The sequence below is a fragment of the Sardina pilchardus genome, chromosome 10 (assembly GCF_963854185.1).
Source record: "Sardina pilchardus chromosome 10, fSarPil1.1, whole genome shotgun sequence".
NCBI lineage: Eukaryota > Metazoa > Chordata > Actinopteri > Clupeiformes > Clupeidae > Sardina > Sardina pilchardus.
In genome coordinates, this window is record NC_085003.1 from 17,632,107 (window position 1) to 17,656,635 (window position 24,529).

At 45.8% G+C, this 24,529-nt stretch overlaps 2 protein-coding genes across 3 annotated transcripts in view; both read left to right on the forward strand.

The window, feature by feature from the left end:
- peak1 (pseudopodium-enriched atypical kinase 1) overlaps positions 1 to 8,371 on the forward strand; it is a 101,348-nt gene extending 92,977 nt beyond the window's left edge. The window contains exon 7 of the mRNA XM_062546773.1: positions 2,623 to 8,371. Within this exon, the coding sequence (XP_062402757.1) occupies positions 2,623 to 4,017 (1,395 nt within the window). The 3' untranslated portion in view covers positions 4,018 to 8,371. The remainder of the gene's footprint in view (positions 1 to 2,622) is intronic.
- Positions 8,372 to 10,768: 2,397 nt separating this feature from the next.
- Positions 10,769 to 24,516, forward strand: syt12 (synaptotagmin XII). 2 transcript variants are annotated; one of them, XM_062546774.1, is made up of 8 exons: positions 10,769 to 11,077; positions 15,525 to 15,586; positions 16,107 to 16,300; positions 16,811 to 17,218; positions 18,883 to 19,098; positions 20,123 to 20,243; positions 21,646 to 21,779; positions 22,877 to 24,516. In XM_062546774.1, the coding sequence occupies exons 2-8, from the start codon at positions 15,541 to 15,543 to the stop codon at positions 23,048 to 23,050; spliced, it is 1,293 nt and encodes a 430-aa protein (XP_062402758.1). In that variant the 5' UTR covers positions 10,769 to 11,077; positions 15,525 to 15,540; the 3' UTR covers positions 23,051 to 24,516. The 2 variants fall into 2 exon arrangements, with proteins under 2 accessions (XP_062402758.1, XP_062402759.1); XM_062546775.1 differs by having other exon boundaries at positions 15,529 to 15,586.
- The last annotated feature ends 13 nt before the right edge of the window (positions 24,517 to 24,529 follow it).

Below are 24,529 nucleotides of genomic sequence, written 5' to 3' on the forward strand. Positions count from 1 at the left end.
ACTAAAAAAGCTTTACTTTTCATCACGTTCATACCTCTTCGCACTGCTGGAAAAAAAGTGACACATTTTCTAGGTCACGAGCCTCGCAAATAGTGCATCTTCAGATCCAAATACACAGTGTCACAGTATACAAAAATGCAGTGAGAAGTCAAAGGAGCACGGTCATGATGAGATTCTTCACTCTGCATTCACACATTAAGAAGTGAAATATGTTATGTTTTATGGTTGTTGTTGTTATTGTGTGTTTTTTATTCAGTTGTTTGATGGACTAGCTGATGACACTATTTCATATCTCTCTGACTGTTTTGGTCTAGGCACTGTCTCAGTAGGAGGCGTTGTTAATGTTGAGTGTTTGTTTGTTTCTTTGTGTTGACTGACAGCTCAGAGAGCTTCATTAGTATGCCTCTAAGTGGGAGGGAGGGGAGAGATGGAACAGAAGCATGTTACCAGATGACTGAGGGAGCGAAGTAGAGAGTGCATTATTTACACATGGTGAAAAACCTCGCTCTTCAAAACGACTGCTCTATTAAAGACGGGCTCAGGAGAGATGCTTGTTTTTGTTTTTTTTCATCCTCCCCAGCTCGCTCTGATAAATAAACAACAATTCAAACTCCTCTCTCTCCCTCTCTCTCTCTCTCTCTCTCTGTATCTCTGACTCTTTCGCTCATTTTCTCAGTTTACCCCTCTCTCTCTCTCTCTCTCTCTCTCTCTCTCTCTGAGCCCCAATTAGTGGAAAGACATCTCCCCTCAGCTTCTTTTTTCTTCCCGCCGCTGCTCTGAAATGGTGTGAAATTTTTCATCAACTTCTCACGCAAGCGACAGGGTGCTTCTTTTCACGAGGTCTGCGAGTTCTCACAGTCTCTCATTACACGTATCCCCCCCTCCCCCACCTCCTCCTCCGCACTACACCTCTCAATTCAGGCCTAGACTGGCTGCCTCTGGCTGCTCTAGACGCCTGGCAGCAGCTGGACGACACGGCTGCGGACAAGCGGGCGTTGGCACCGGGAGCCTCTGGTCATCTCCTGCCTCCTTCCAAAAGGCTCATTATCTTCCGAATATTCATCGCTTGTCATTTTTTTTGACAAGTCGGAGGCCTTTATAATTGAATAGCCCCGTGTCAAAGAATGTTATTGTTAAATGTTAAGTGATTAAAATAACGGCGTGCCTCGCTGGGAGGGACGACGTGTTATGTTGAGTGGACATCAGTGCGGAATTCAAAAGGTCGCGCGGTGCGGAGCAGTAGAGCCACGGTGTGAGCGAGCTCGGCTAGGCATTCTCTGTGATCTGAACGGCATCCTCCCTCGGCAGGGCCTTACCCCAGTTTCTCCCTGTCAGGGAGTTGGGGGGGAAAAGATTCCCTTTGGTGTTCTAGTGAGGGGATAGAGCCAGAGGAATGACAGAGAGAGAGAGAGAGAGAGAGAGAGAGCAAGTGGGACAGTGAGAGAGAGAGAGAGAGAGAGAGAGAGAGGATAAGGTGGCTGCCTGACTGCTTTGATCAGGAGCATGGGTGGGGGGGTGTGGGTGGTGTTGTGGGGAGAATGAAAGGGGAGCGTGGGGGCTGTGTGCCGGTGCTGGTGCTGGAGAGAGTGGGGGCGGCCTGCGAAGCCTGTCAGCCTGAGTTAGAGCGCTGCCGGGCCGGAGCCAGTCAATCCTGCTGGGGCCCTGCCTGCTGCTGGAGACACTCCGTCCCACACCACCACCCGCTCCACCACCCCACTCAACATCGTCCACCACCTCCACCATCCCCTCTCTCTCTCTCTCTCTCTCTCTCTCTCTCTCTCTCTCTCTCTCTCTCTCTCTTTCTCTCTCTCTCTGCGTTATTTGTGAGATCAATAGCGTAAACGCTAATGTGCACTGCATCATCTGACAGAATGAGACGGGGAGAGAGAGAGGGGGAGAGAGATGAAAAAGCATTATTCCCCCGTCATTACCGTCTCGCCGGAGGCCATCGCTCATCCCGGAGGTCTCTCTGGCTGCCCATCGCCGCGTCAGTGTATGAACGGACGCTGTTACATCGTTGATATTGATGTAAATGTTGACATGCGCAATTTCTCTGCTCTGCATTGAGGCACGTAAAGAAGTGAATTTTTTCTACTCGCCCGGGTCTACTCGTTTTTTCTTCTACTCGTTTGTGGGATCAACCACTAAGACTGGTGTCTCATCTTCTCGCCCACTCAAGTGTATTGGGGCGTGGGGCTTCTAACACACCAAACGACTCATTTACACACGTCTGTTTGTGTGAGCATCTGAAGCACCATTAGCAAACTCACAGGCTTCAATCTAGCAAATCACCTGTGTCACCCACACAGTGACTGCACTCTTAATTACGCAAAGACTCGCGCATACTCCCATGCCATATGTACACAAACTAATCTCGCATGATATCAAAGTGAGAAGCGTGGCGCATATAATCTGTTGAAAAGACACACATGGCCTACTTTTATGTCTTCCCCTACTGTATGTCCCCCCCAGGAGTAACTGCCTGGTGAATTCAGCGACAAGAAAATGCATGATGTTTTTGGTAGCGAGCAGGTTCCTTACCCACGAGTGCACTTTAACTCGAATGTGAGCGTGAATGTTGCGAGCTCACTGCCTCTCCCTCTCTTCTCTTTCTCCTTTTAGATCTGCAGGAGTAAAGTGAAGGAGACCCAGCAGCAGTTCTTCCACAGCCTGGCGGTGAGACAGAGCCTGCCGCTCCACTTCAACATCCAGCAGGACTGCGGCCATTTTGTGGCCGACGTGCCCGCCCGCCTGCTGCCCTGGGAGGAGGAGGAGGAAGGCGAGAGCGAAGAAGAAGGAAAAAAAGAAGAAGAGGAAGAAGAAGAGGAGGAGGGGAAAGAGAAGAAGGAGTCGCACAGAAAGGAGAACGGCCCGGAGAGGGAGAAGAGGAAAGAGGCCGCCGAGAAGCGGTCGAGCAAAGCGTCGTCCGAGGCCTCGGACACGGCGGCGCACAACGGGCAGGAGGGGGGCGTGGCGGCCGCGGCCGCCGGGCCGTGCGGGAAGCTGCGCAGCCGCGTGGTGGTGATCACGCGCGAGGTGCCCTTCCAGACGGTGGCGGACTTCGTGCGCGAGGGCCGCGAGCGGCACGCGCACACCCCGGACCTGTACGAGCGGCAGGTGTGCCTGCTGCTGCTGCAGCTGTGCTCGGGCCTGGAGCACATGAAGCCCTTCCACGTGACGCACTGCGACCTGCGCCTGGAGAACCTGCTGCTGGTGCACTGCCAGCCGGGCAACCCGTGGAACCTGGACGTGCCCAACGGCGAGCCCAACAACAACAACAACAACAACCCCTTCGGCGGCGCGGGCACGGGCGCCAACGGCGGCGCCGGCACGGGGCAGGGGGCCCTGGCCAACGCCTGCCCGGCGCGCCTCATCATCAGCAACTTCGCCCAGGCCAAGCAGAAGGGCGCGGCGCTGGCCCAGCACCAGGCGGCCGCCGCCGCCGCCGCCGCCGACGCCCTCCGCGACCACTCGCGCCTGGCGCCCGAGATCGTCACGGCCACGCAGTACCGCAAGTGCGACGAGTTCCAGACGGGCATCCTCATCTACGAGATGCTGCACCGCGCCAACCCCTTCGAGGAGTCGCCCGAGCTGAAGGAGCGCGAGTACTCCACGGCCGACCTGCCGCCGCTGCCCGTGCGCTCGCTCTACTCGCAGGGCCTGCAGCACCTGGCGGCGCTGCTGCTCAACGCCAACCCGTCGGAGCGCATCCAGATGGCGGAGGCGCGCGCCTGCCTGCAGTGCCTGCTGTGGGGGCCGCGCGAGGACCTCTTCCAGGCGCTCAGCGCCTCGCCGGGGCCCGGCCACCGGCAGGCCACGCTGCAGAACTGGCTGGACCTCAAGCGGACGCTGATGATGATCAAGTTCGCCGAGCGCTCGCTGGACACGGTGTGCGGCGTCAGCCTGGAGGACTGGCTCTGCTGCCAGTACCTGGCCTTCTCCACGCCGGACTCGCTCGGACGCGTCGTGCGCATCCTGCAGCACCAGCAGCAGGCCCTGCAGGCGCTGCACGTCTGAGCCCTCCCCCCGGCGCGACTCTGGACCGCCTCTGGGCTGCTGCCGCTTACCGCTTAGCACTAGTCACCGTGCTGACGCTCCTCCCAGGGGAGGGGGCACGGCCGCAGGCCTGCTGTCTCCTCCCCCCCCGCCACGCTGGTGTCCCGACGTGCTCCTCACGACTCCCACGCGGCTACGACCAGACTCTGCCGCTCGGAGAACTGGACAAGTCCCATCAGCTTTGTTTTGTGGCTGATTATTACTATGCGCTGTACTTGTACCACATGCATTTTAACTACCCATGTTATGGTTGTGCTTTGGATTTTGTTGTTTATTTGTTGTTGTTTTTCCTGGTGTCCAGTCAGACCTGGTTCTGAGGCTTTCAGAGAGGTTTGATGACCAGTACTGACCAGTTTTGAGAAACAGACTGACAAACTTATATATAAAAAAAAGAAACATGGCAAAGCATATCAGAACTTTCTTAACAGACACAAGCACTTCTTTGACAGAAGTGCTGCAAAAGTGGAGGGGGGAAAAAAGATAATTTCATATCATTGCTAAATAATCCATGTACCTTTTGATATAACTGTAGTCCATACTCTGTGTTTTGTGAGGGAAGTAGCTGCTTCAGTACATCTACCAGTTTGTTTGTTCATAATAACCTCAGTCAGAATAGATAGCTCGCAAGCAACTGGAAAAGACATACCATCAGGTCCAGAAAGACAACAGAAGGAAAGGAGATGAAGGAGGGAGTTCAAGTTGACCTAACCGATTTAGAAGGCATTGAATGTCTTTGGAACAGCAAAAGTGGCCGGCATATCAGGTACTTGTGAATGAGCTGGTCTGGTATCAGTGCTTAATTCACCTGGCTTTTTTGGCTGCAATCAAACCACTCATCGCTCACCAACCGCTTCTCCGATCAGGAGGCTGCCCCGCTGTCCACCCAAAAGCCGAGTTCGACCAGTGGAGAGGTGCTTATGCTTATCTTTATCCACCGTACGTTGATGTGGGAGTTACGCTCGTTTGGGGAAAGTCCCACAGACATGATTGTCAGGGAGCCATCGCTGAGGAGTGAGGACACAGTGTGTGCTGGTGAAACGCCGATCCAGATCGGGCCAAGCTGTTCTGACAAGACTGTCCCTCTGATCCATCCTCCCCACCCCACCGCCTACACCCCACACACACACACACACACACCCCACCCCCCTCGTCCTCTTTGGTCCACAGAGGACTCTTCACAGGCTGCCCACAGGACGAGCTGTCTTAAGCCCGGGGCTTTAGGCTCTCACAGCCGGGCCGTGTGGCCAGAATATTAATAGAAAGAGGGGAGGAAAGGGAGAAGAGGAAGGGAAGCGAAGGGAAGGGAGAGGTAGAGGAGGGCCACATTAGGACAGACGGGAGACACCCTCCAGCCAAGGGACCCTGTCCTCACGTCCTCTTCTTCAGCACTTAATGCAGATCAGCCCTGCCTGGGTTTCATTTTGGACAGGCGTGAACACACACACACACACACACACACACACACACGGAAGGAGAGAGAGTGATAACAGAGTGGAACATTAGTGGCTGTCTCTGTGGATAGCATCTCTTGGAAAAGTAGATGTTCAGGCTGTTTATCCCAAAGTCACCGAATCTGAATCTCATATTTTTCTATCACTGAGTAATGTTATGCAAAACAGGCAATGAGAGATGAGGGGAAGGCAAGCCAAAGATGTGCAGGATGTGTTCTCTCTCTTTCTCACTCTAGCATGTCATCCAGTTACTGCTGGGTTGGAAAAAATAAGGTTGAAATATTTTTGTAGATCCAAGTGCCCTTACACAGTCAACACTGCATAGCAAATCTGAATCGGTAGATGAAATGCCTCAGTTTTGCCTCTTGTCTGGCCCAAGTCAGTCAGCCATGGTTCAAGTCAGTGCAAGTGAGTCAGAGTGAATCCAGAAGTTAGGGTTTTAAACTAAAGCCCGGGTCAGAACAGCTCTAGGACGTCTTTTTACAAATAGCTTTGGGTGGACAAATGCTTCTCTTCTTAAAGATACCTGTGCAATTGTTGTTAAAACAACATATGGAACTGACAGTATTTAAACATATTTTATGTACTTGATATCATTATATGCAACATAATAAGTTACAACTCTTATTTTTTTTCAGTTTGGCACATAAGTAACAATAAGAACATCTTGCTACAGGTTATTTTTCTTCACATGAACCATACTATGATATGTAAAGTGTGCTCCAAAGCCAGGATATGATATTTGCAGTGTGTGTATGTTTTGTGTGCATGTTGAAGGGGAAGGCTTTGGATGTTTGTATCAGGGACTGCACACATTTTTCTTTTTTTCTTTTTGTTTCTATATTGTCTGTTATATATATATTTTTTTCCTTTATCGTGATTACGAGTGACAAAAGTTTGCACATTCAGTAGAGAACTGTCACACTCCTAGACGGAGTGAGGGAATGAGTGTTTGAGAGGCGAGTCAGCATGAGGGGGGTGAAAGTGACCTGAGCTGGCCCCTGTGTTTTTTATGTCAGTCCAGCAGCACATGGAATGTATGTGTGTTTGTCGATTTCTAGCGGAGTGACCGGTGACCCTCTAGCCGAAAAAGGATCCCTCCCTCACTTGAAGCAGCTGCCCAATATCACGTATAGGCTGCGCTCGCCCCAACCCTGTTTTTCCTCCCCTTTTAAACCCAGTGTACAGAACCACTACACTCAGAGAGCTCCAGATCAATAGAGATCAAGAGAGTGACCACTGCCTTAAACCAATCTGCTCCATCTTAGCCAGCTACTCCCGATACCGCCCACCAGCCCAACTCTGCATCGTCCAAGCTGAACCACAGAGATCAGTTATGTGGTAAAGAGACCAGTGGCAAACAGCCTGTCAGACTGCAGTCCAGTACCACACACACACACACACACACACACACACACACACACACACACACACACACGCACACTGCAGCTGCAGTGTGCAAATCAGATTGATGAGCCGACCTGGGAAAGGCCCTCTGTCTCAGCTGCAGTAATGGCAGCCTAGAATCAATGGCAGTAAAAGAGGGGGGAATTTGCCACGGTGAGATTGCAGCATATAGCGTATTCATCAGGTATTCAGGGTCATTTCCGTTCCCTGCAAACACTCAGAAAATGAAATTACAATGAAGTCTCTTTTCGTTTGTCCCCTGAAGTCTTTAGTGTAGATTAGCTACCGTTTTTGCCAACTACCATGATACATTTCTACACACAATATACACAAATGCAGTGGGATATCTCCAGATTACTAAAACAGCGTTATTAAGGCTTAGTTTTAAGGGTAATTTGGGATTTTATATTTTTTAAAGAAAATAGTACTGTATATACGGTATATTTTATGGAATCTGTGACAGGTTATCAAGAAAAAATTTGTTCATAAACATAGAGACAGTACAGTGATATGTAGGTTTTTAAAAAAAGACCCATTCCACTTATAGCACCATATTCATCTGCACGTCAAAACCAAATTTTTTAAAAAGCAAAACAGCACATACATATCGTTGCCTTTTTTATTGCTGTGGCTCCCTCCTCATGCTTCTATATTACGCCCTGACCCCTTAACACACACACACATACACACACACACACACACACACACACACACTCACACTCACACTCACATTCTGTACTCAGTGGCAGTTCTGCAGTGGAGGTGGGATCCTCAATATAGCCGGGTTTGTTCTCCGAGGGACTCTGGATGCATAGTCCAGGTTGCTGCTGACTAGTTTATATACTGAGGAGTACATGTGGACCGCACTGGTGGCCGTCCTTGTGTCAGACAGAGAGAGTGATGATCAATTCTATTTGAATCTGTTGTAGTCAACGTCATTGTTCAAATCTAATATAATCGACTCAATGGCATCTCTAGACAAGAGAGTCCAGCGCACTAATGCTGTGCATTAATGCACCAGCATGGTAGTGTTCTCCCTCCCTCTCCAGAAAAGCTTTACATCTCCCAGCCAGCAGCGCTGAACAATGACCATAGTGTGAAACAAAATGGCCTCAATTGTATTTGGGAAGAGGTCCTTTGTGTTCCTTTTGATAGTTGCTGTTTGGCTTCGTGTTGTTATTTTTCTGTTCCTGGTTCTAACTGTCAGTGTGCTGAACCACTTAATGAGCAACTGGGAGGAACTTACTTAGTTACATCAAGTCCATTTACACATTTGAACATGTATGCGTAGTGCTGCCAATATTGGGTATATCTGTTTTATCAGTATATTTTAATTGCCACAGAACATACAAAGGAGCTTTCATGGCTTTCTATCGGTGTTTATCTTGTGGCTCACGGTCAAACATTGTCGATCAAGTTAACCAACATTAAATAAACAGTGAATATATGTTTTTATACACTCTGTGACTTTGTCTGTCTTCTCTCGTGTAAATTATTCTAGTGATTGCTTTCATAGGTTTCATATTTAGAATGGTAAAAAGTGTTGAATTTCACAGTATAGGCTTACACAGTTTATGGAATTTCCAGAAACTTTTCCAAAATTTTTTTTTAAAGCAGCTCTTTGACAAGGAACATTTACACTTAACAACCTGATTAAACCTGAATGACTGTACCCACTGAACCTATTCATAAATTATCAGTAATGCATCAGAGTATGGCATGAAAAGTGCAGACTTAAACCTTCCATTAAATCCTTGATCATAATGGCAGTGAATGACCCTTCCTTGAGGAGAACATTTTGAAAAACAAAAAAGATCAATATATATTTAACTGAGCAGACTGCATTTTTGTGGAAGTCCACTTTAGAGCCTGTCTATGCCCGAACACATCAGCAACGAAGACTGAGCACTTAGAAGACAGCAGTAGGAGTGTGTAGGAGTCAATTCAGAGGAACGACCACACGGTGGAGACATTGTGTTTCATTAGGTGTAGTTAGTAGCCCCCCAACAGGGAGAACACTCTGTTCTGGTGATTTCAGGGAAATGGAGGCTCTGAGAAGCACAGGCCTAAATCCCCACTACATTTACAGAATTGATCAATGTGTCAGACAGCGTAAAGAGCTCAGACGGGCTGTGTGTCTGTTGTAAATGAGTGTATAGATGCTGACTGCTCTCCAGAACAGTGCTGCTGACTTAATGGCAAGGTTTTTTTGCCAAGAGAGGCAGTTTTAATTGTGTAATTGCAGCAAGCAGCTCTGTGTCCAAAATGCAAGATAACATTTACTTAGTGCTAATCATTGAGATTACATCTTTCCCATTTATATTCTTGTTCAAGATTACTTGGTCAGTTCTGAGAAAATATTTTGAGAACTAAAGTGTTCCAGTTGCCATTGCCCATTAGAGGTAATCAAAATTGATAGCATAAACAATAAAGTAAGTGCATGTGGTGCAGACTAATGCAGATGTACACTTTGTCTGAGATATTGCTTTCTGATGATAATTATTTATTCATTTTAATCTTAATTAATATATTCAATATATTTCATGTTAATATTACATATGTTATTTTAATTAATCAAATGACTGCAGGATTGACACTTGACACATATTCAACTGGTTTCATAATTCCATCCCAATCGTAACAGTTATTGCACGGTTGCATAATACTGTTGTGCAATGCCAAGGTAACAGATCAATAATACTTTGGGGGAAAGTTGAGCACCTCAACTTTCTACCACCGTTTGATCATATCTCTGACATTTGTCATGATGCAGGCTCTGCCATACAGTGTGTCATCCTTTTTGTTCATATCACATTGCTCATTTTCATAAGACAACAGTTCTTTTACATCTCATGTTCTTTGTGCATTCTTAAAATTCTTAAATGTTTGCATGGCCCCTATACCCATCAGAGATTATGTGAGCAATCCAAAGTATCCAGACTCCTCAGTGTGACTCTTTCGCTGTCCAAAATTCACTTGACAATAAACAGCCACATATTGTGATCCTTTTATTTAAAGGCAAAGGTCAACAACCAGAGGAAAATAGCTGGGTTGCAGTTATGTCTGGCTCTGGAAAAAAAATATTTGAAACATCTCACTGTGTGCACTTTGAAACATGGTAAGGACCGCATAAGCCAGTATAAGGATGAGGATCGTTCCATTATGGGGTCACCACCTAATGGTGTGTGGATGCCACTTTGCATAGGCACTCTGCATGGGTGGTCTGGGACTTTAGACATTCTGATTGCACTGAGGATGTAGGCACTATTTTTATATTAGCGAAACTTAATCTCTGTGTGGATAGCCCGGAATTCTAACTAATAGCCTACGGAAAAAGAATATTAAAATAAAATGAGATCATTTTTTAAGATGAAACCTGTTGTGAGCTATATGCTACTCATTAGCATGTGTAGCGCATGTCTAAATGAAAATCAAATTATAATCAAAAGCAAACTACGTGAACAATCTACATCATTAACAAAACATTACGCATTAAAAAAAGAAAAACTATTAGATAAACAAAAGGAGCGTTTCGTTGGTTGGCTTCTTTTATACAAGCCTCCAATTCAGACACAAAAAGCGATGGCCATAAAAACGAGACCACGCTTGCATTATTCTGTGGACATAGGCATGAATAGGCCATTAGGTCTGAGAACCTTGGGCCACCGCTCTGTTATTCCGCACATAAGGGATACGCCATGGTGGTGCACATAACAAACGTGAACCTTATGTTTCCATTGCATAAGGAAAATAAGGTCTGGGGAAAGCCTTTGTATTGAGCGCTCCGGCGTATTCTGGTCAAGTGCTGGAAGTTGCATTGCAGGGGTGGGACTTCTGCAGTCGGGAGGAGCGCTCCAAGAGAGATGCTCTCAGCAGCGGTCTCCACAGGACCTCGCATCGCATACAGTTTACATGGAGGTAGCGGCTTGCATATGCATCTGAAACGCCTGGTGCACGAAATAACAGCAAATGGACTGACCACGCCACAGGCATCCCCTGTTGATTTTGTGCTCCGACAGAGAAATTCACTGGACGGGAGCTCATCGTTTCCCGCGTATAGAGAAGTGCCTGTGCGTTTCATGGATAACGGCGCGTGAGCTGAAGAAGGGAGAGTGGTGGAGTTTCCCCCCTTTCTCACTGCACCAAAACAAAACTCATTTAAGGTAAGAGAAACCTGTCTTGGGTAACCAGTTTGCCTGGCTTTTAATAAAGGAGTCTTTTCTTTTTTTAATGTTAAGGTACCCCAGGAACCTATGAAGTGTTCCTTGCATGTCGCGTTATGCAGGCAGTTCCTGCACCGTGTTTGTGTTTGGCAGTCATGGTGGATTGGGGTGATTTCGCCTATAATTACATTAATTTATGCATAGAATATTAGTCCTTCACACTTCTTTCTGTTGCCTATACAGGTTTATAAATTACAGAATGGCATGCAACACTCATCGAATCTCTATGCAACAATCGACCGGGAAATTGATTCGCCCTGCCACAATTGTAGCCGGTTCTTAAAATGTAAATAAATGGTTCTGAAGTTACTGAGCCACAGATACATACCTGACTGTACTAATCAGCTAGTTCCTTGATAGGCTGAGATTTGTGTTGAATTCCCTAGCCTATTGAACAGGCCGAAGTTCACTTTATATTCATTAATTAGCCGCGTGCCTCACAAACCTTAAAGCACCACCCTCAGAGTGAGGGACTTACTCTTGTTCATCAAATGAGAAGTTGTGAGATGAGAAGAGCACCAGCGTTTGGTATCAAATAGCTATTGGGTGAGAAACTATAAAAGCACCATATGTCCAGTGGGTTATCCCTTGCCATGACAACCACCTGAGATTCGTGGACTCCTGCTTACTTACGTCAGATCAACCCACACAGGTCTAACCAATTAAATGGTGTGTCAGGACTTAGGTGTTACACCTACACACATACTGTCTTTGTTGTTTACCTAGGTTGAGGTTTAGATGGTATTCACCGTCAATTAGATGCTTTTGGTGTATTTCTCTCATCACTGGAGAGAGCAATTCCCTAATGTGTTTTCTCAGGAATAAGATGTTATGAGACACTTCCAGATCATTCAAAATCTGACCATTTCAAAGGACTATCAACATGATGACATGTCTGAGATGACAGTTTTGAATCTGCTGTAGGACATGGTGACCCATGCACTAAAATCCCTCTGCGTTCCTTATGGCCGTTCCTCTATACATGACCCATTATAGCTCCCTTATATATTATCAGTCCAGTACTAACTGTCTCAAAGTCCTTTACCGACAGTAGTTTGGGCCTATAGGAATAGGCTAGGCTACTCCCTTTAGTCCATTAATTTAATTTCCACACACTAGCCCAGGGCTAAGCATAATGCTGTCTTTAAGAAAGCCAGAGGACTAGGTCTCCTCACTTTCTATTCCCCTAGGCAACAGTGCACTTACATGGATTGAGTGACTGAGAAAGCACAGTGAAATAAATCAGCATGGGAGCAAGTCCCGAGGCTGGTTATCAGTTTCTCCCAAGGAAATAACCGTGTGAAAATAGAAACAAGAAACATAAAGCAAAGCAGAGTGGGCATGTCGGGGATGAGATGATGTTGTTTTTCCTTCCTAAGTATGATTGATCAGCCCGGTGATTCACAATCGAGTGGGAGGCTCCAACTTAAAGATTCCATCTTCTCTCTCTCTCTCTCTCTCTCTCTCTCTCTCTCTCTCTCTCTCTCTCTCTCTCTCTCGTGGCTAACTCACACTGTGGTCCGTCTGACTGACGGATTGTTTCTCAATCCCTGAGTCCACAACTGCACCCCCCCCCCCCTTCTTCCCTCACCTGTCCACCACGGTGGTGCAGCAGCACGCCTCTCTGGCTTTAGTTAATAAGCACCAGCAGGGAAGGTGCCGTCCTGGCAGCCCGGCTCCGTCCGCGTTGACTGGCACAGATGGACCCTCCGGCAGGGTGCCACCGGTCCTTGGCGCTTCTCGGAAGAAAAAAAAGGCCCCCTGCTATGTGGCGACGATGCAGTTAATTTTATTATGACTCATTGCGCGAGATTAAAAGCAAAGTTGATTTATTAAGGCCTGCTGAGCCGCGCTCCGCGGCGGGGAGAAGCTGACGGTGCACACTCGGGCCTGGCGCTCCCACTCTCTCTCTCCCTCGCGCGGCAGTGCAATGCCCATTATTATTGATCACTGGTGCTTTAGCGTGAGGGACCAATAAAGGGAAGTACACATTTTCATTTTTCCTCGGCAGAGGCAGCACGCTGGGGCTGTTTTACCCCACCACCCGCTCACCTGCTCCTCTGCTGCCTCTCTCTCACTCTCTCTCTCTTTCTGTCTCTGGCTTCTCTCTTTCAATTCCTCCTCCTGCTTTATACTCTCCCTCTCTCTTTCTCAGTTTGTCAGTATCTCTCACTCTCTCCCTCAATACACCACAGACACATTACCTTTCCAGTGGTGCCACATCAGCTTGAGGAGTCAGACATTACCCTGTTTTATTGGAAAGGGGGGGGGGGCACCACAAACATTGTCTACGATGAGCTGAGATCTGTCTTGTCCACTTTGTCTCCTGTGTACCCCGCGGCCTCTGTCTCGACTTGGATGTCACCTCTGTGCCGAGTCCACTCAGCCTCTCTTCTAAGTCCACTCTGTTTACATACGCTCTGGCTGGCGTTATGGTTACAGCTAAAGACACAGTGATCAGTGCCAGTGCCTCCTCTCTCCGTTCGGGTTGAGCCAAAAGACATTTATGGTTCATTGTGACAGATTGATTTTTAAATTCTTTTATTCGTAGTCTATTAATCACAGTCAATGAAAAATGACTCCCTCGACAGTGTACTTCATGTGGCACTTACATCACATTCATGTGATTTAAGTGATAAGTAATTGTATTGAAGCAATATGGTTGGATGAGAGTGCTTCCAATTAGATGCAATAGTCAAGAGCTGTTTAATGATGTAGCTCAGTGACTGGAAATATCTGCAGCCAAGCAATCACACAACATACTAACAGTGCCTTATTAACAGTTAACCAGACTGTCTGAGTCTGTTTACTGATACTTCCCTCTAAGTGAGCTACTGATTAAATAACAGCAGCATACAAACCTTTTTACGGACTCAGCCAAGAGTGGCAAATAACACCGCCATTGTTTTTCAAAGCCCCTGACTGAGCCACATTAAAATATAGAGACACCTGAGCACCAAGCACAAACACAACTCCCTCTGGACTATGGAGCGTGGCGCTTTGGGTTCCTGTGCTCTTATAAAACACTGTTAAATGTTGCGAGAAAAGAGGAGGAGTGAGAGGGAGCAGGAGAGAGAGAGAGGGAGGAGAGAGAGAGGGAGGAAGAGAGAGAGAGGGAGGAGAGAGAGAGAGGAGTGAGAGAGCGAGAGAGAGAGAGGGGGCTGACTGTGATGGTGGGTGAAGATGGCAGCCTCTTCTCCAGGTGTTGTATTTTTGGTTTCATAAAGTGATTGGCTGACAAAGGAGTGAGGTGTCAGAGGGGGAAACAGAAAGACAGGGAAAATGTGTGTGTGTGTGTGTGTGTGTGTGTGTGTGTGTGTGTGTGTGTGTGTGTGTGAAGGGGGAGGTGCCTCCATAGAGGCGAGTGCTGTCAAACGTAAGCTTGTCGACTTGGCACCAGGGCTTCCCTAATGGCCACTCAGCTTCTGACACACACACACACACACACACACGCACACACCCTCCACACTGCAGCAGCCGATTTAATCTGGCCACCTCACGTTTACTCAGCAGCTCTGTGTGCTGTGGACGTGTTGTGTTTCTGTCCCCGCTTCTCTCCATATCATTAGTGTAATGTGCCTGTTTTCTCCGGGAGCCTCCGCACCGGCACGGGGAGACGCAGGGAGCCGCGGCAGCAGGGGCACTGGGTGGGGGTATGACTCATACCCAAGACTCCCTCTCTCTCTCTCTCTCTTCTCTCTCTCTCTCTCTCTCTTTCGCTCTCTCTCTCTTCTCTCTCTCTTCTCTCTCTCTCTCTCTCTCTCTCTCTTCTCTCTCTTTCGCTCTCTCTCTCTCTGTCTCTCTCTCTTCTCTCTCTCTCTTCTCTCTTTAGCTCTCTCTCTCTTTCTTCTCTTCTTCTCTCTCTCTCTCTCTCTTCACTCTCTCTGTCTCTGTCTCTTTCTCTCTTATCTGTCTGCTCTTAGTCAGAAGGAGACATAACAGATTTAGAAGCGGCATGTTATGAAAGCTTCTGCCAAGTCTTCCCTGGAACAGGCTGGCTGTTTTTGGTTCCCTCTGTTTTTTCTCCACCACTGGGAAATTCAGTCTTTTCTTTGTAGCTATTCATGGTACGAGACAATTAAACATTAAAAGCTTTTTGCTTCATATTTACAAAAAAAATGATATGGCAACAGAATTCAGACTCACCCACACAGACTTCTGAATATAGTTTGGAAAGCTAGTGCCGTTCACTTCCACAGATGTGTCCTGAAGCATAAAGGATGCGTTGCTGGGGGAACTAAGAGCCATATGTGGGTATGCGGTAATTAAATGTGTGAGGTAGAATGTGACAAGAGCTCTATTTCCATATTGCGAGAGAGTTCGGCGCTAACAAAACAGCCGCATCTCGTGTCTTGAGTCATATCTCACGCCTCCTTCCCGTTCCCAGGTAGGCGCCTGCAAGCATGTCCTCAGCCCAGGGACGGGACATATCTGACTATCATATGAGCGGTAAGTGACGAGAGCTTCATCTCCTCTGAGTGCCAGGCACTCTGTTTAATTCTGCAGTCTTTCTGTTCCTCAGACTACTTTCCCATTACCCTTTAGTGCCTAAAAGGTCTCTTGGTCTCTTTTTCCAGTGATTCTGTGCCAGATCCCGTAATTGCAGTATAAGCAAAAAGAGGGTGGCGGGTGGGGTGACATTTAAGTCCTCTATTATTTGCTGTGATGTAACTACAGTAAAATGAGAGGAATCAGACAGCATTTAACAAACAAATCTGTGGCACTATATATGTATGAAATGTTCTCAGCAAAACCCCCACATATTTGCTTTGTTCGAATACAGTTCACTTGCCTTTCAGTTCACAGTGTCTAATATAGTCCAAACAGAAACCCTCCTCCCTATGAAGAGGATTTGAAATAACCTCAGAATAACCACAGAATGGCCTCTGCTGAGCGGGCAGATTGTTGACAGCAGAGGGAGAGTGAGAGGTTTGATGCCAGATCCTGCTCTGCCCTCTTTCCCTCACAGTGGTCCGCAACCCTTCTGGCTGGGAGGCGGGGATCTACGCCATCGGCTTCCTGGTGTTGCTGGGGGTGGTGGGGCTCAACCTGTGGAAGCTGTGGAAGTCCGGCTCCTTCCCTGCCCCCTCGCCCTACCCCAACTTCGACTACCGGTACCTGCAGGAGAAATATGGCACGTCCTTCATTGAGGTCCGACAAAAGGTAACGGAGACATGTAGGCAGCGCTGATTTGAATGATGGGCAGAGTGCAAAGTCCTAAATGTAACTAAAGCTATTTTAATTAGGCAAAATCAATATTCTAATTTAAGACCTTAAGCACAAACACTGATGAGTCTGCTTAATCCTCCCACATGCTGCAAGATAGCTGAAGTTCACATACTGTCTGTTGTTGATAGACTTTAGACTTTACTCGCCTTTTAAAGTAGGGCATGAGGTAGGGCTTGGGCCTAAGACATCATATGTGTAGTACATGTGTACATCATCAGATGTATATAAGTTCTCAACAGAAATAAATAAGCAAGTATAAAACATTCATGCTCTCTTTCTGAATGTTTATCACTCTGTAACGGGCCATGAGACATGTGTAATGTTTTGGCGCTCTAGAAGTTAAATTAAATTGAAATTGAAGATAACGCATGAAGCATATAAAGCATGAAAGTGTTTACCTTAATCTCTGCTCTTATTGCATGGCACCTCGTGTCGCTTTTGCAGCGTGCGGCTGCCAACCACCGGAGGGAGTCGGCGTCGCTGTCGGTGTCGGTGAGCCGCAAGCCCAGCCTGCAGCTGGGCGACACGCCGGACGGCCTCCTGCTGCGCGACGGCCTGCGGGACCTGGGCACGCTGGAGCTGATGGGCCGCGACCTGGACCCGGCCGCGCAGCTGCACCGCTCGCTCTCCACCGACTCGCTCTGCTCCGTCTCGTCCATCGGCAACAACTTCGGCCACGACTTCACGGTGGGCCAGCTGGAGGTGACGCTGGAGTTCGACGGCCGCTCCAGCACCCTGCACCTCTACCTGCACCAGGGCAAGGACCTGATGGAGAAGGAGGAGGAGAACTTCCCCGGCTGCTTCATCCGCATCACGCTGCTGCCCGAGGAGCTCAACGTGGGCGTCAGCAAGGTGAGGAGAGGAGAGGAGAGGTTGGAGCACAAACGGAGCCCATCCACACACGCGGAGAGATGAGAGGAAAGCCTTGAGATTCCGGTCGGTTCTTTGTATGCCTTTAGTTTCGGTCTGCCCCCTCCCCCCTCCCCCCGTCTCGCCGTGCCTTTCATCATCTCTGTCATTATTTTACTCATTTCATTCTCAGTGTGCCCTCTTTGCCTCCCTATTTATTGCTCAGTTTGTGCTCTCTCGCTCTCTCTCTCTCTCTCTCTCTCTCTCTCTCTCTCTCTCTTTCTCTCTCTCTCTCTCTCTGTTTATTCCCCCCCGATTCTATTCATTCACGCTGCATTATTCAACACATCCGACATACTGCCTGTCACACACTTCATGATAATGACCGGGACATCGGGGCTGTATCAATGTTGTACAAGCAGGGTAATGATGGCGCATGGGCGACTGGACAGCCTTTTTGTCCCTGGAGTCGGGGGATGCAAGGGAGGCAGGGGAAATTGCTGAGCTCAGCTCAGCTACCCCAGCCATTCTCCCCCACTGCACACACACACACACATACACACATACAGTACACACACACACACACATACTCACACACACCCACACATGCGCGTGCACACACACACACACACACACACTCACACACACACACACACACACTCTCACACATCTCACCCACCAAAGCCTAGCAGAGTCTGTCCACAGGGGAAGGAGCTGTTCCACTCGGCTTCTCTCAGTCCAGACTGTGCACTCCGTATTCTCACACATCACCAGAGAGCCCTACTCTGTATAATTATACACTTCCAGTGCCCTGTTGCAATTGATTGGCAATGATTCAGAACAGAGCCATAGTCTCATGTTCTACGAGAGGGTGGAGAAACAGCTAGTCAGACAGAAATGAACCATGCATATGAGAAGCATGGTCTAGCAATCTGTCGTTCTGTAAATTAGATTAAGTCAAGCTTTTGTACCAGAAATACAGAAGGTTCCATTACTGTAAGATGTCATTTTAGAGTGCAGTATATCTATCTTTGTATGAGAATGTTCATGACTGTGACAGTGGACATAGATTGATATTAAGATTTAACGTAGGATGATGATGGGTAAAGTAGATCCGATGGAAGACCTATGTTGCACAAACCGTAAGCTAGAGTTACCACTTTTAACAAGTATTCAACATTATTTAGCTTTATCATTCAGAGAGAAGAAATACTGTTTTCTTTTTTAAACAGAACCCCTTGTTTCTTTTGCGTGCTATGAAGGCATCATTGTTGCCTATAGCGACCACCGTGACAAGCAGGACAACAGCCTTCGAGGTGTCTTGTTATACAGGAGTAATGGACTAGGCGGGGGAAACTCCCACTGCCCGTCAGGGAGTCATTTGACTCCGCCTCAGTCATTAATTCCATATAACAGGGCACCTTGGCCATTATCCCTTACATACATAACAATAATATTGTTTTCATAGTTTGAACTGTAGATACACTACTGTATATCGAGGGTAGAATGGTATCCTAAACAAGTTTTTTTTACCTTTACATCATGTCATAGACATCAACCAAGTGTAGATATTATTAGTTATGGTCAGTTGGTTATGAGGTCAGGAGGCCTTGAGTCTTAATGAGTAGTCTCTTCCATGCTCACTTCTCAATCTTTTCTGTCTCCAGGTCCAGGCAAATGCGTTCACGGTCATGTTTGATGACCACTTCTCCATACCGTTGGTGGCGGCTGCGCTGGACGAGTACAGCCTGCGCTTCTCTGCGTTTGGCATCGATGCCGACGAGAGGAACATCAGCGCCGGGGTGGCTGAGCTGAAGCTCTCCGACCTGGACCTCTCCATCCGGCCTTTCAACGCCTGGCTCTACCTGCAGGACCTGAACAAGGTGACCACATGCTCAACTGCATGAAAGGGAACATCTTGTCATAGTATAATATAATGAGATCAGGCTTGCTTATACATTGCATATAGGCTACATATACTTTATGTGCCTGTGAGATATCATAAAAGGTGATTCCTTTCAATAATCCTAAAACCATACTACTGTACCTAAAGAAGAAGAAAAAAGAAAGAAAAGGCCATGATACTGATAGTGCCAGAGGCACATGGTAGCGTACTTTTCATTACTGGTGGTAGCCTACTTGTAAACACAGGGCATTGGAATCTTGTTGTTTCTTTGATGCATGCCTCCCCTGTGTAATCCCTACTATCAAATATTTACAGTATTAATGGGGCTCTTTTAAAATGCTCTGCAATTCCTCCTGGGGAATGGCGTTAATTTATTGACTTCCATTGCCCATGGAGATGCATCATTTTGAATTTCGTTGTACAAAATTGTTTAGAAACTAAAACTGAGCAGTTTATAGGTTGACTCGAACTTTGGAAAAGGTTGTAATATCACTGGGAGAGATGGTGATAAAGGTTGCATTGTTAGGCTACTTTAAATACACAAATTATATCAGCATTATCAACAAATTGTATTGTTTTGACAACAATACAGTCAGTCTGAACATTTTTTACTCAAAGATCAATAACCATGATGTTTGCAAACAGATTTTTATTTTTTAGTTATCCTTTATTTAACCAGGGTAGTCATGTTAAGACAGAGGTCTCTTTCCCAAGTGAGCCCTGTTTGGTTTCCTTTTGCTCTTGTTGCAAAATCTGATTCAAATCCGTTATATAACATTCTGTACATAACATGATCCAATAGCACAAGTAAAGAGGCAAAAAAGCACAGGTGTGATCTGTGACCAAGACTCTGTGAGCCTAATCTTAACATCAGCACCACCTGTTGGACACTGTACTGTAGTTGCCAGTTTAATCTATTAGTCACATCTCAAACAGCATGAAATAGCAACAGTGTTCCATGGGCTCTGCTCCTTACAGTGTTGTGTTCTTATTCCCTGCAGGCTGTCGATGCAGTCGGAGAAATTCTGCTGTCACTCAGCTACTTGCCCACAGCAGAGCGGCTCACAGTGGTTGTGGCTAAAGCAAAGAACCTAGTCTGGACCAATGGCAGGACCACAGCAGGTGATTCGAGTGGTTATCAAATAACAGTGAACAAAAAAAAATACATGTTGTGTTTGGGTAATTTTAATACCAAGAACGTTTATGGGCTTTCTGCAGACTGCAAAAATCCCTTGTGGACTATAAAGACTCTACCTATCTATACCTGAGGCCTACACGAAGACCAGGTTAGGCAAAATAGAAAACAAGGTTTTAGTTACAGTAATAGATCATAGTAATGTAGATTCACCAGCTTCTCTGACTAGAAAAACAAGTATTCAGAGTTGAAGTACTTCCAGGTGGACAGGAGAGCCACTGGGCCCCACTGTGTAAGGCCATCTCCACACGAAGCCGGGTACCTTTAAAAATGAAGGTTTTATTGAGGAGTTTTGGCCTTTCGTCCACATGCAAACTCGGTCACTGAAATCGGATATTTTTTAAAACTCCGGCTAAGATTTCCGTGTGGATTGTGACATGACATTTCCCTTTTCTTTAAAATGTTGTCAGGTCTTGATTGGCTAATATCGGCATCTGTGTGATTGACGTGATCAGCCCTCAACGGCTGTTTTTGCGTCATGCGTGTGGATGGAATTATTTTACTATACGAAGGAGGAAAAAATACCCGGCTACCGGTGGATATAATCTAAGTCACACTGTGTCAGCAAGAAGTTTAGACTACCCTACTCAGTGCTCTCCTGTTGGAAGGACTACAGGAGAGTACTGTATGGGGTAGCCTGAGAATTCTTGCTGACACAGTGAGAATGACCCGAGACTTTCTAATGAGGAGACACAGCGCTTAAAAGAATCTTCCATAGAAATGCATGGGGTTGGTTAGTAAATTGTATACCTCTCCATTCACTTGAATTAGAACTCTCCAACTCTCCATAGTGCGTTTCCAAAATGGCCGCCGAGTGAAGGGACCATAGATTGTACAGTATTGGGGGACTTGCCTATAAGGACTTAAACCATATCCACAGGTAGCCAATTATTTAAAAAAAAAAAAACAGAGTTTTTTTCTCCTTCGTACTTAGCCCCATATCACTGGTGGTTAGGGCTGTAACTAACGATTGTTTTCAAAGTCGATCAATCTACCAATTCTTTTTTCGATTAATCAATTTGTTGTTTGATTGGTAAAATGGCAGAAAATGCCAGCCTTGTTTTGTCCACACACCAAAGATGTTTACTTCACTGACACTGTCATAGAGGAGTGAGTAAAAAAAAATGTTCCTGTGACTTGTACTAGGTCAGGAAAACCCAGGACTGCCTTGATGCTTTGACCTGGCCGTCCAACCCTCTGTCGCTATGCTGCATCTGACTAAGCACCGCACACAGTGACACATTTGTGCAAACTTTCGTTTACACAAGCAGATGTTCCTTGGGGGATTACTCTTTATCATGAAACTGATATGTAATTTCTTTGAATTAGATCCCTTTGTGAAAGTATACCTCCTTCAAGATGGCAGGAAGATCAGCAAAAAGAAGACCTCTGTAAAGAGAGACGACACAAATCCGATTTTCAACGAAGCCATGATATTCTCCGTGCCTGCCATTGTATTGCAGGTAACAACCATCTTGGAAATTTCATAGATTTTCATGTCTAAAATCTATTATCCATATATACCGGTACATATATGTGAGTTTGGTTCTAAAACACTATATCTCAATTTCTGAAAACATTAGTAAGTCATGTTATTAAATTGTGTATTACAGGAAAAGATAATATTGTAATATAATATAATGATATTGCAATTGTGTTGTTTTGATTGAGTAAAGATAAATCAAATAATAACTAGAAAAGTACTCCGAGAGTGCAGACCTCCACCAAGCGCCTCCTGGATCCATACCGTGATCCGGATCACTCCCAACATTCATCCAGAGGTTTTTGAGTTATTTTGCTAACAAACAGACAAACAAACCCCCCAAGGAGTCCTGACCACAACCCAATAGAACACCATTGGGATGAATTAGAGTGGAGAGTCAGTCTCCTTGTCTAACACCAGTGTGTGACCTCACAAAATCTAAACCTTGTGGAAAGACTTCCCAGAAGAATTGAAGCTGTTATCGCTGCAAAGGGTGGACCAATGTTAAATTAAAACCTATGGGATGTCATTTAAGTTATGCAAGTCAAGGCAAGTGATCCAATACTTTTGGCAATATAGTGTAAATTCAAACAGAAATCAAAATAGACTTCTGAAGTTCACCTACAAACAGCTGCCATCTTTACCCATTTAAGTAGATCTGATGTCTTGTAATTTTGCCGATGATTTTGAATAATCACACCTATTCACCTACTGTACACCTGTTGAATAATCACACCTATTCACCTACTGTACACCTGTTGAATAATCACACCTATTCACCGACACCTGTTGAATAATCACACTCTCATGGGGACGAAGAAGTCTGAAATGCAGATGTTTTTCCCTACAGACTTTTGTCATCTGTCTTCGAGTGGGTTCTGTGATCTTCAGTATGTTAATATTACAAACTTTGATTTTTGCTACTCCAGAGCTAACTTTCAGTGCAAATTGCAATAGGTACTGTAGGTTAGCTTGGATTAGCACCTGGATCACCTTATAGGGGCAAAGAAGCTTTGGATGCCTTTTGTAGACAAACGTCAGAGGACTATGACTATATATAAATTTGTGCCTCTACAGGACCTCTCCCTGAGGGTCACTGTGGCTGAGAACACAGAGGACGGCCGAGGCGAGAACGTGGGCCACGTGATCATCGGGCCGGAGACCGGCGGCATGGGCATCACCCACTGGAACCAGATGCTCGCCACACTGAGGAAACCCGTGTCCATGTGGCACCCCATCCGGAGGACCTAACCCACACCATACCACACCGCAGTCCCCTGACACCAATCACCAACCTGCATGGTGCCTAAGTCTCTCAGATCTGTTGGCAAAAGAATGACTAGTAAAGAAATGTTTTTTTTTTTTTTTCAAGAGGCCTCTTTGCCTTTTGCACAAGCAAACCTTTCTTTATAGGCTGAGTGTGGATTTGGGGTTAAATTAACCAGCTGATCCCCTCAGAAGGAAGGAAACAGATAGTAGATGTTTTCGATTGGTTTCTTGTCTTGTGCTTTTGGGAAAAAAATAATCCAGGTTCTGTAAATCCAGGTAAATTAATTTGTTATTGTTGTGACAGGGTGGCCTAATCTAACTAAGCAGGTATTAAGATGCCAGTAGTGAATATTGCAGTGAAATATTTGTATGTGGTAAATGTGAAACTAACTGCAGTAGTCGCTACATCACATTCAAACAAATGTCTGCTATCTGGTTTTAAATGGCCAGTATAGTGTAATGTAAAGTAATACTTTCTGTATTTATAATACTTCATTCTCTTCTTATTTATTTATTTGGTGCATTTGATCTACAAATATTCACCCGTATTGAACACAAAGAAAAAGTCGATGCTGAACTTGTTTCCAAAAATGCATTTGGTTGCTGTGAGGGTGTGTTTTGCTAGACAGCCATATGTAGCTTTGAGTTGTAGCACTTATGATCACATAATGATGGATTAAGCTAATTACTACTTTTATCTATGACTGGGCAAAATGAATAGATTTATTGTGACTTTGAAATAGACTGATGAAGTCCTACCAAAACAGAAAGGATGAAATGGAGACCATCAGTCACTAATGCTCTGCTATCTTATCGTTTATTTGTATGACAAATAATTTGTATGACATTTGTATGGTTATCATTCAGTAATTTTTTTTTTTCGGGGATTACATCTGACATTACACTGTAGTTAGGCAATAATGATTTCTTTCCACTACTGAATGTAAACTAATGATTAGCTGTTACATTTAACGGATCCAATCAGCCCTTATTAACAAAAAGCTGGCCTTATTGTAATTCTGTGTTTCATAATGTGACATATATTAGCCTATGTGGTGGGCCAACATTATTACTAATCCTTTCATTTGTGGACAACATGCATCTAATCTAAACATCATCAATGTATCAGATTCTGGTGGAGGGTGGGTGGGGGACAGTTCTTGTAGGTTTTGCTGCACTTGCCATTTATGAATCATTCAGTTACTTTTTTTGTTTTCACAAAGGCCAACCATCCGTGTATAATATATTTTTAAAGTGGGCTTTGCCAGATTTATCCATGTGCCAAATCTATTATTATGAAGCAATATTTTCATTTTCAGTATTCTAATGTTTTGTGAGATTGAGACATGAATACATTTTAAACTGCATGCCAATGTTTACACCTTGTATGCCACCCAGAATATGAAACATTGTGTTGAAATAATTGTTTAAATAAAAATTTAAAAAAATACTCAATAGACT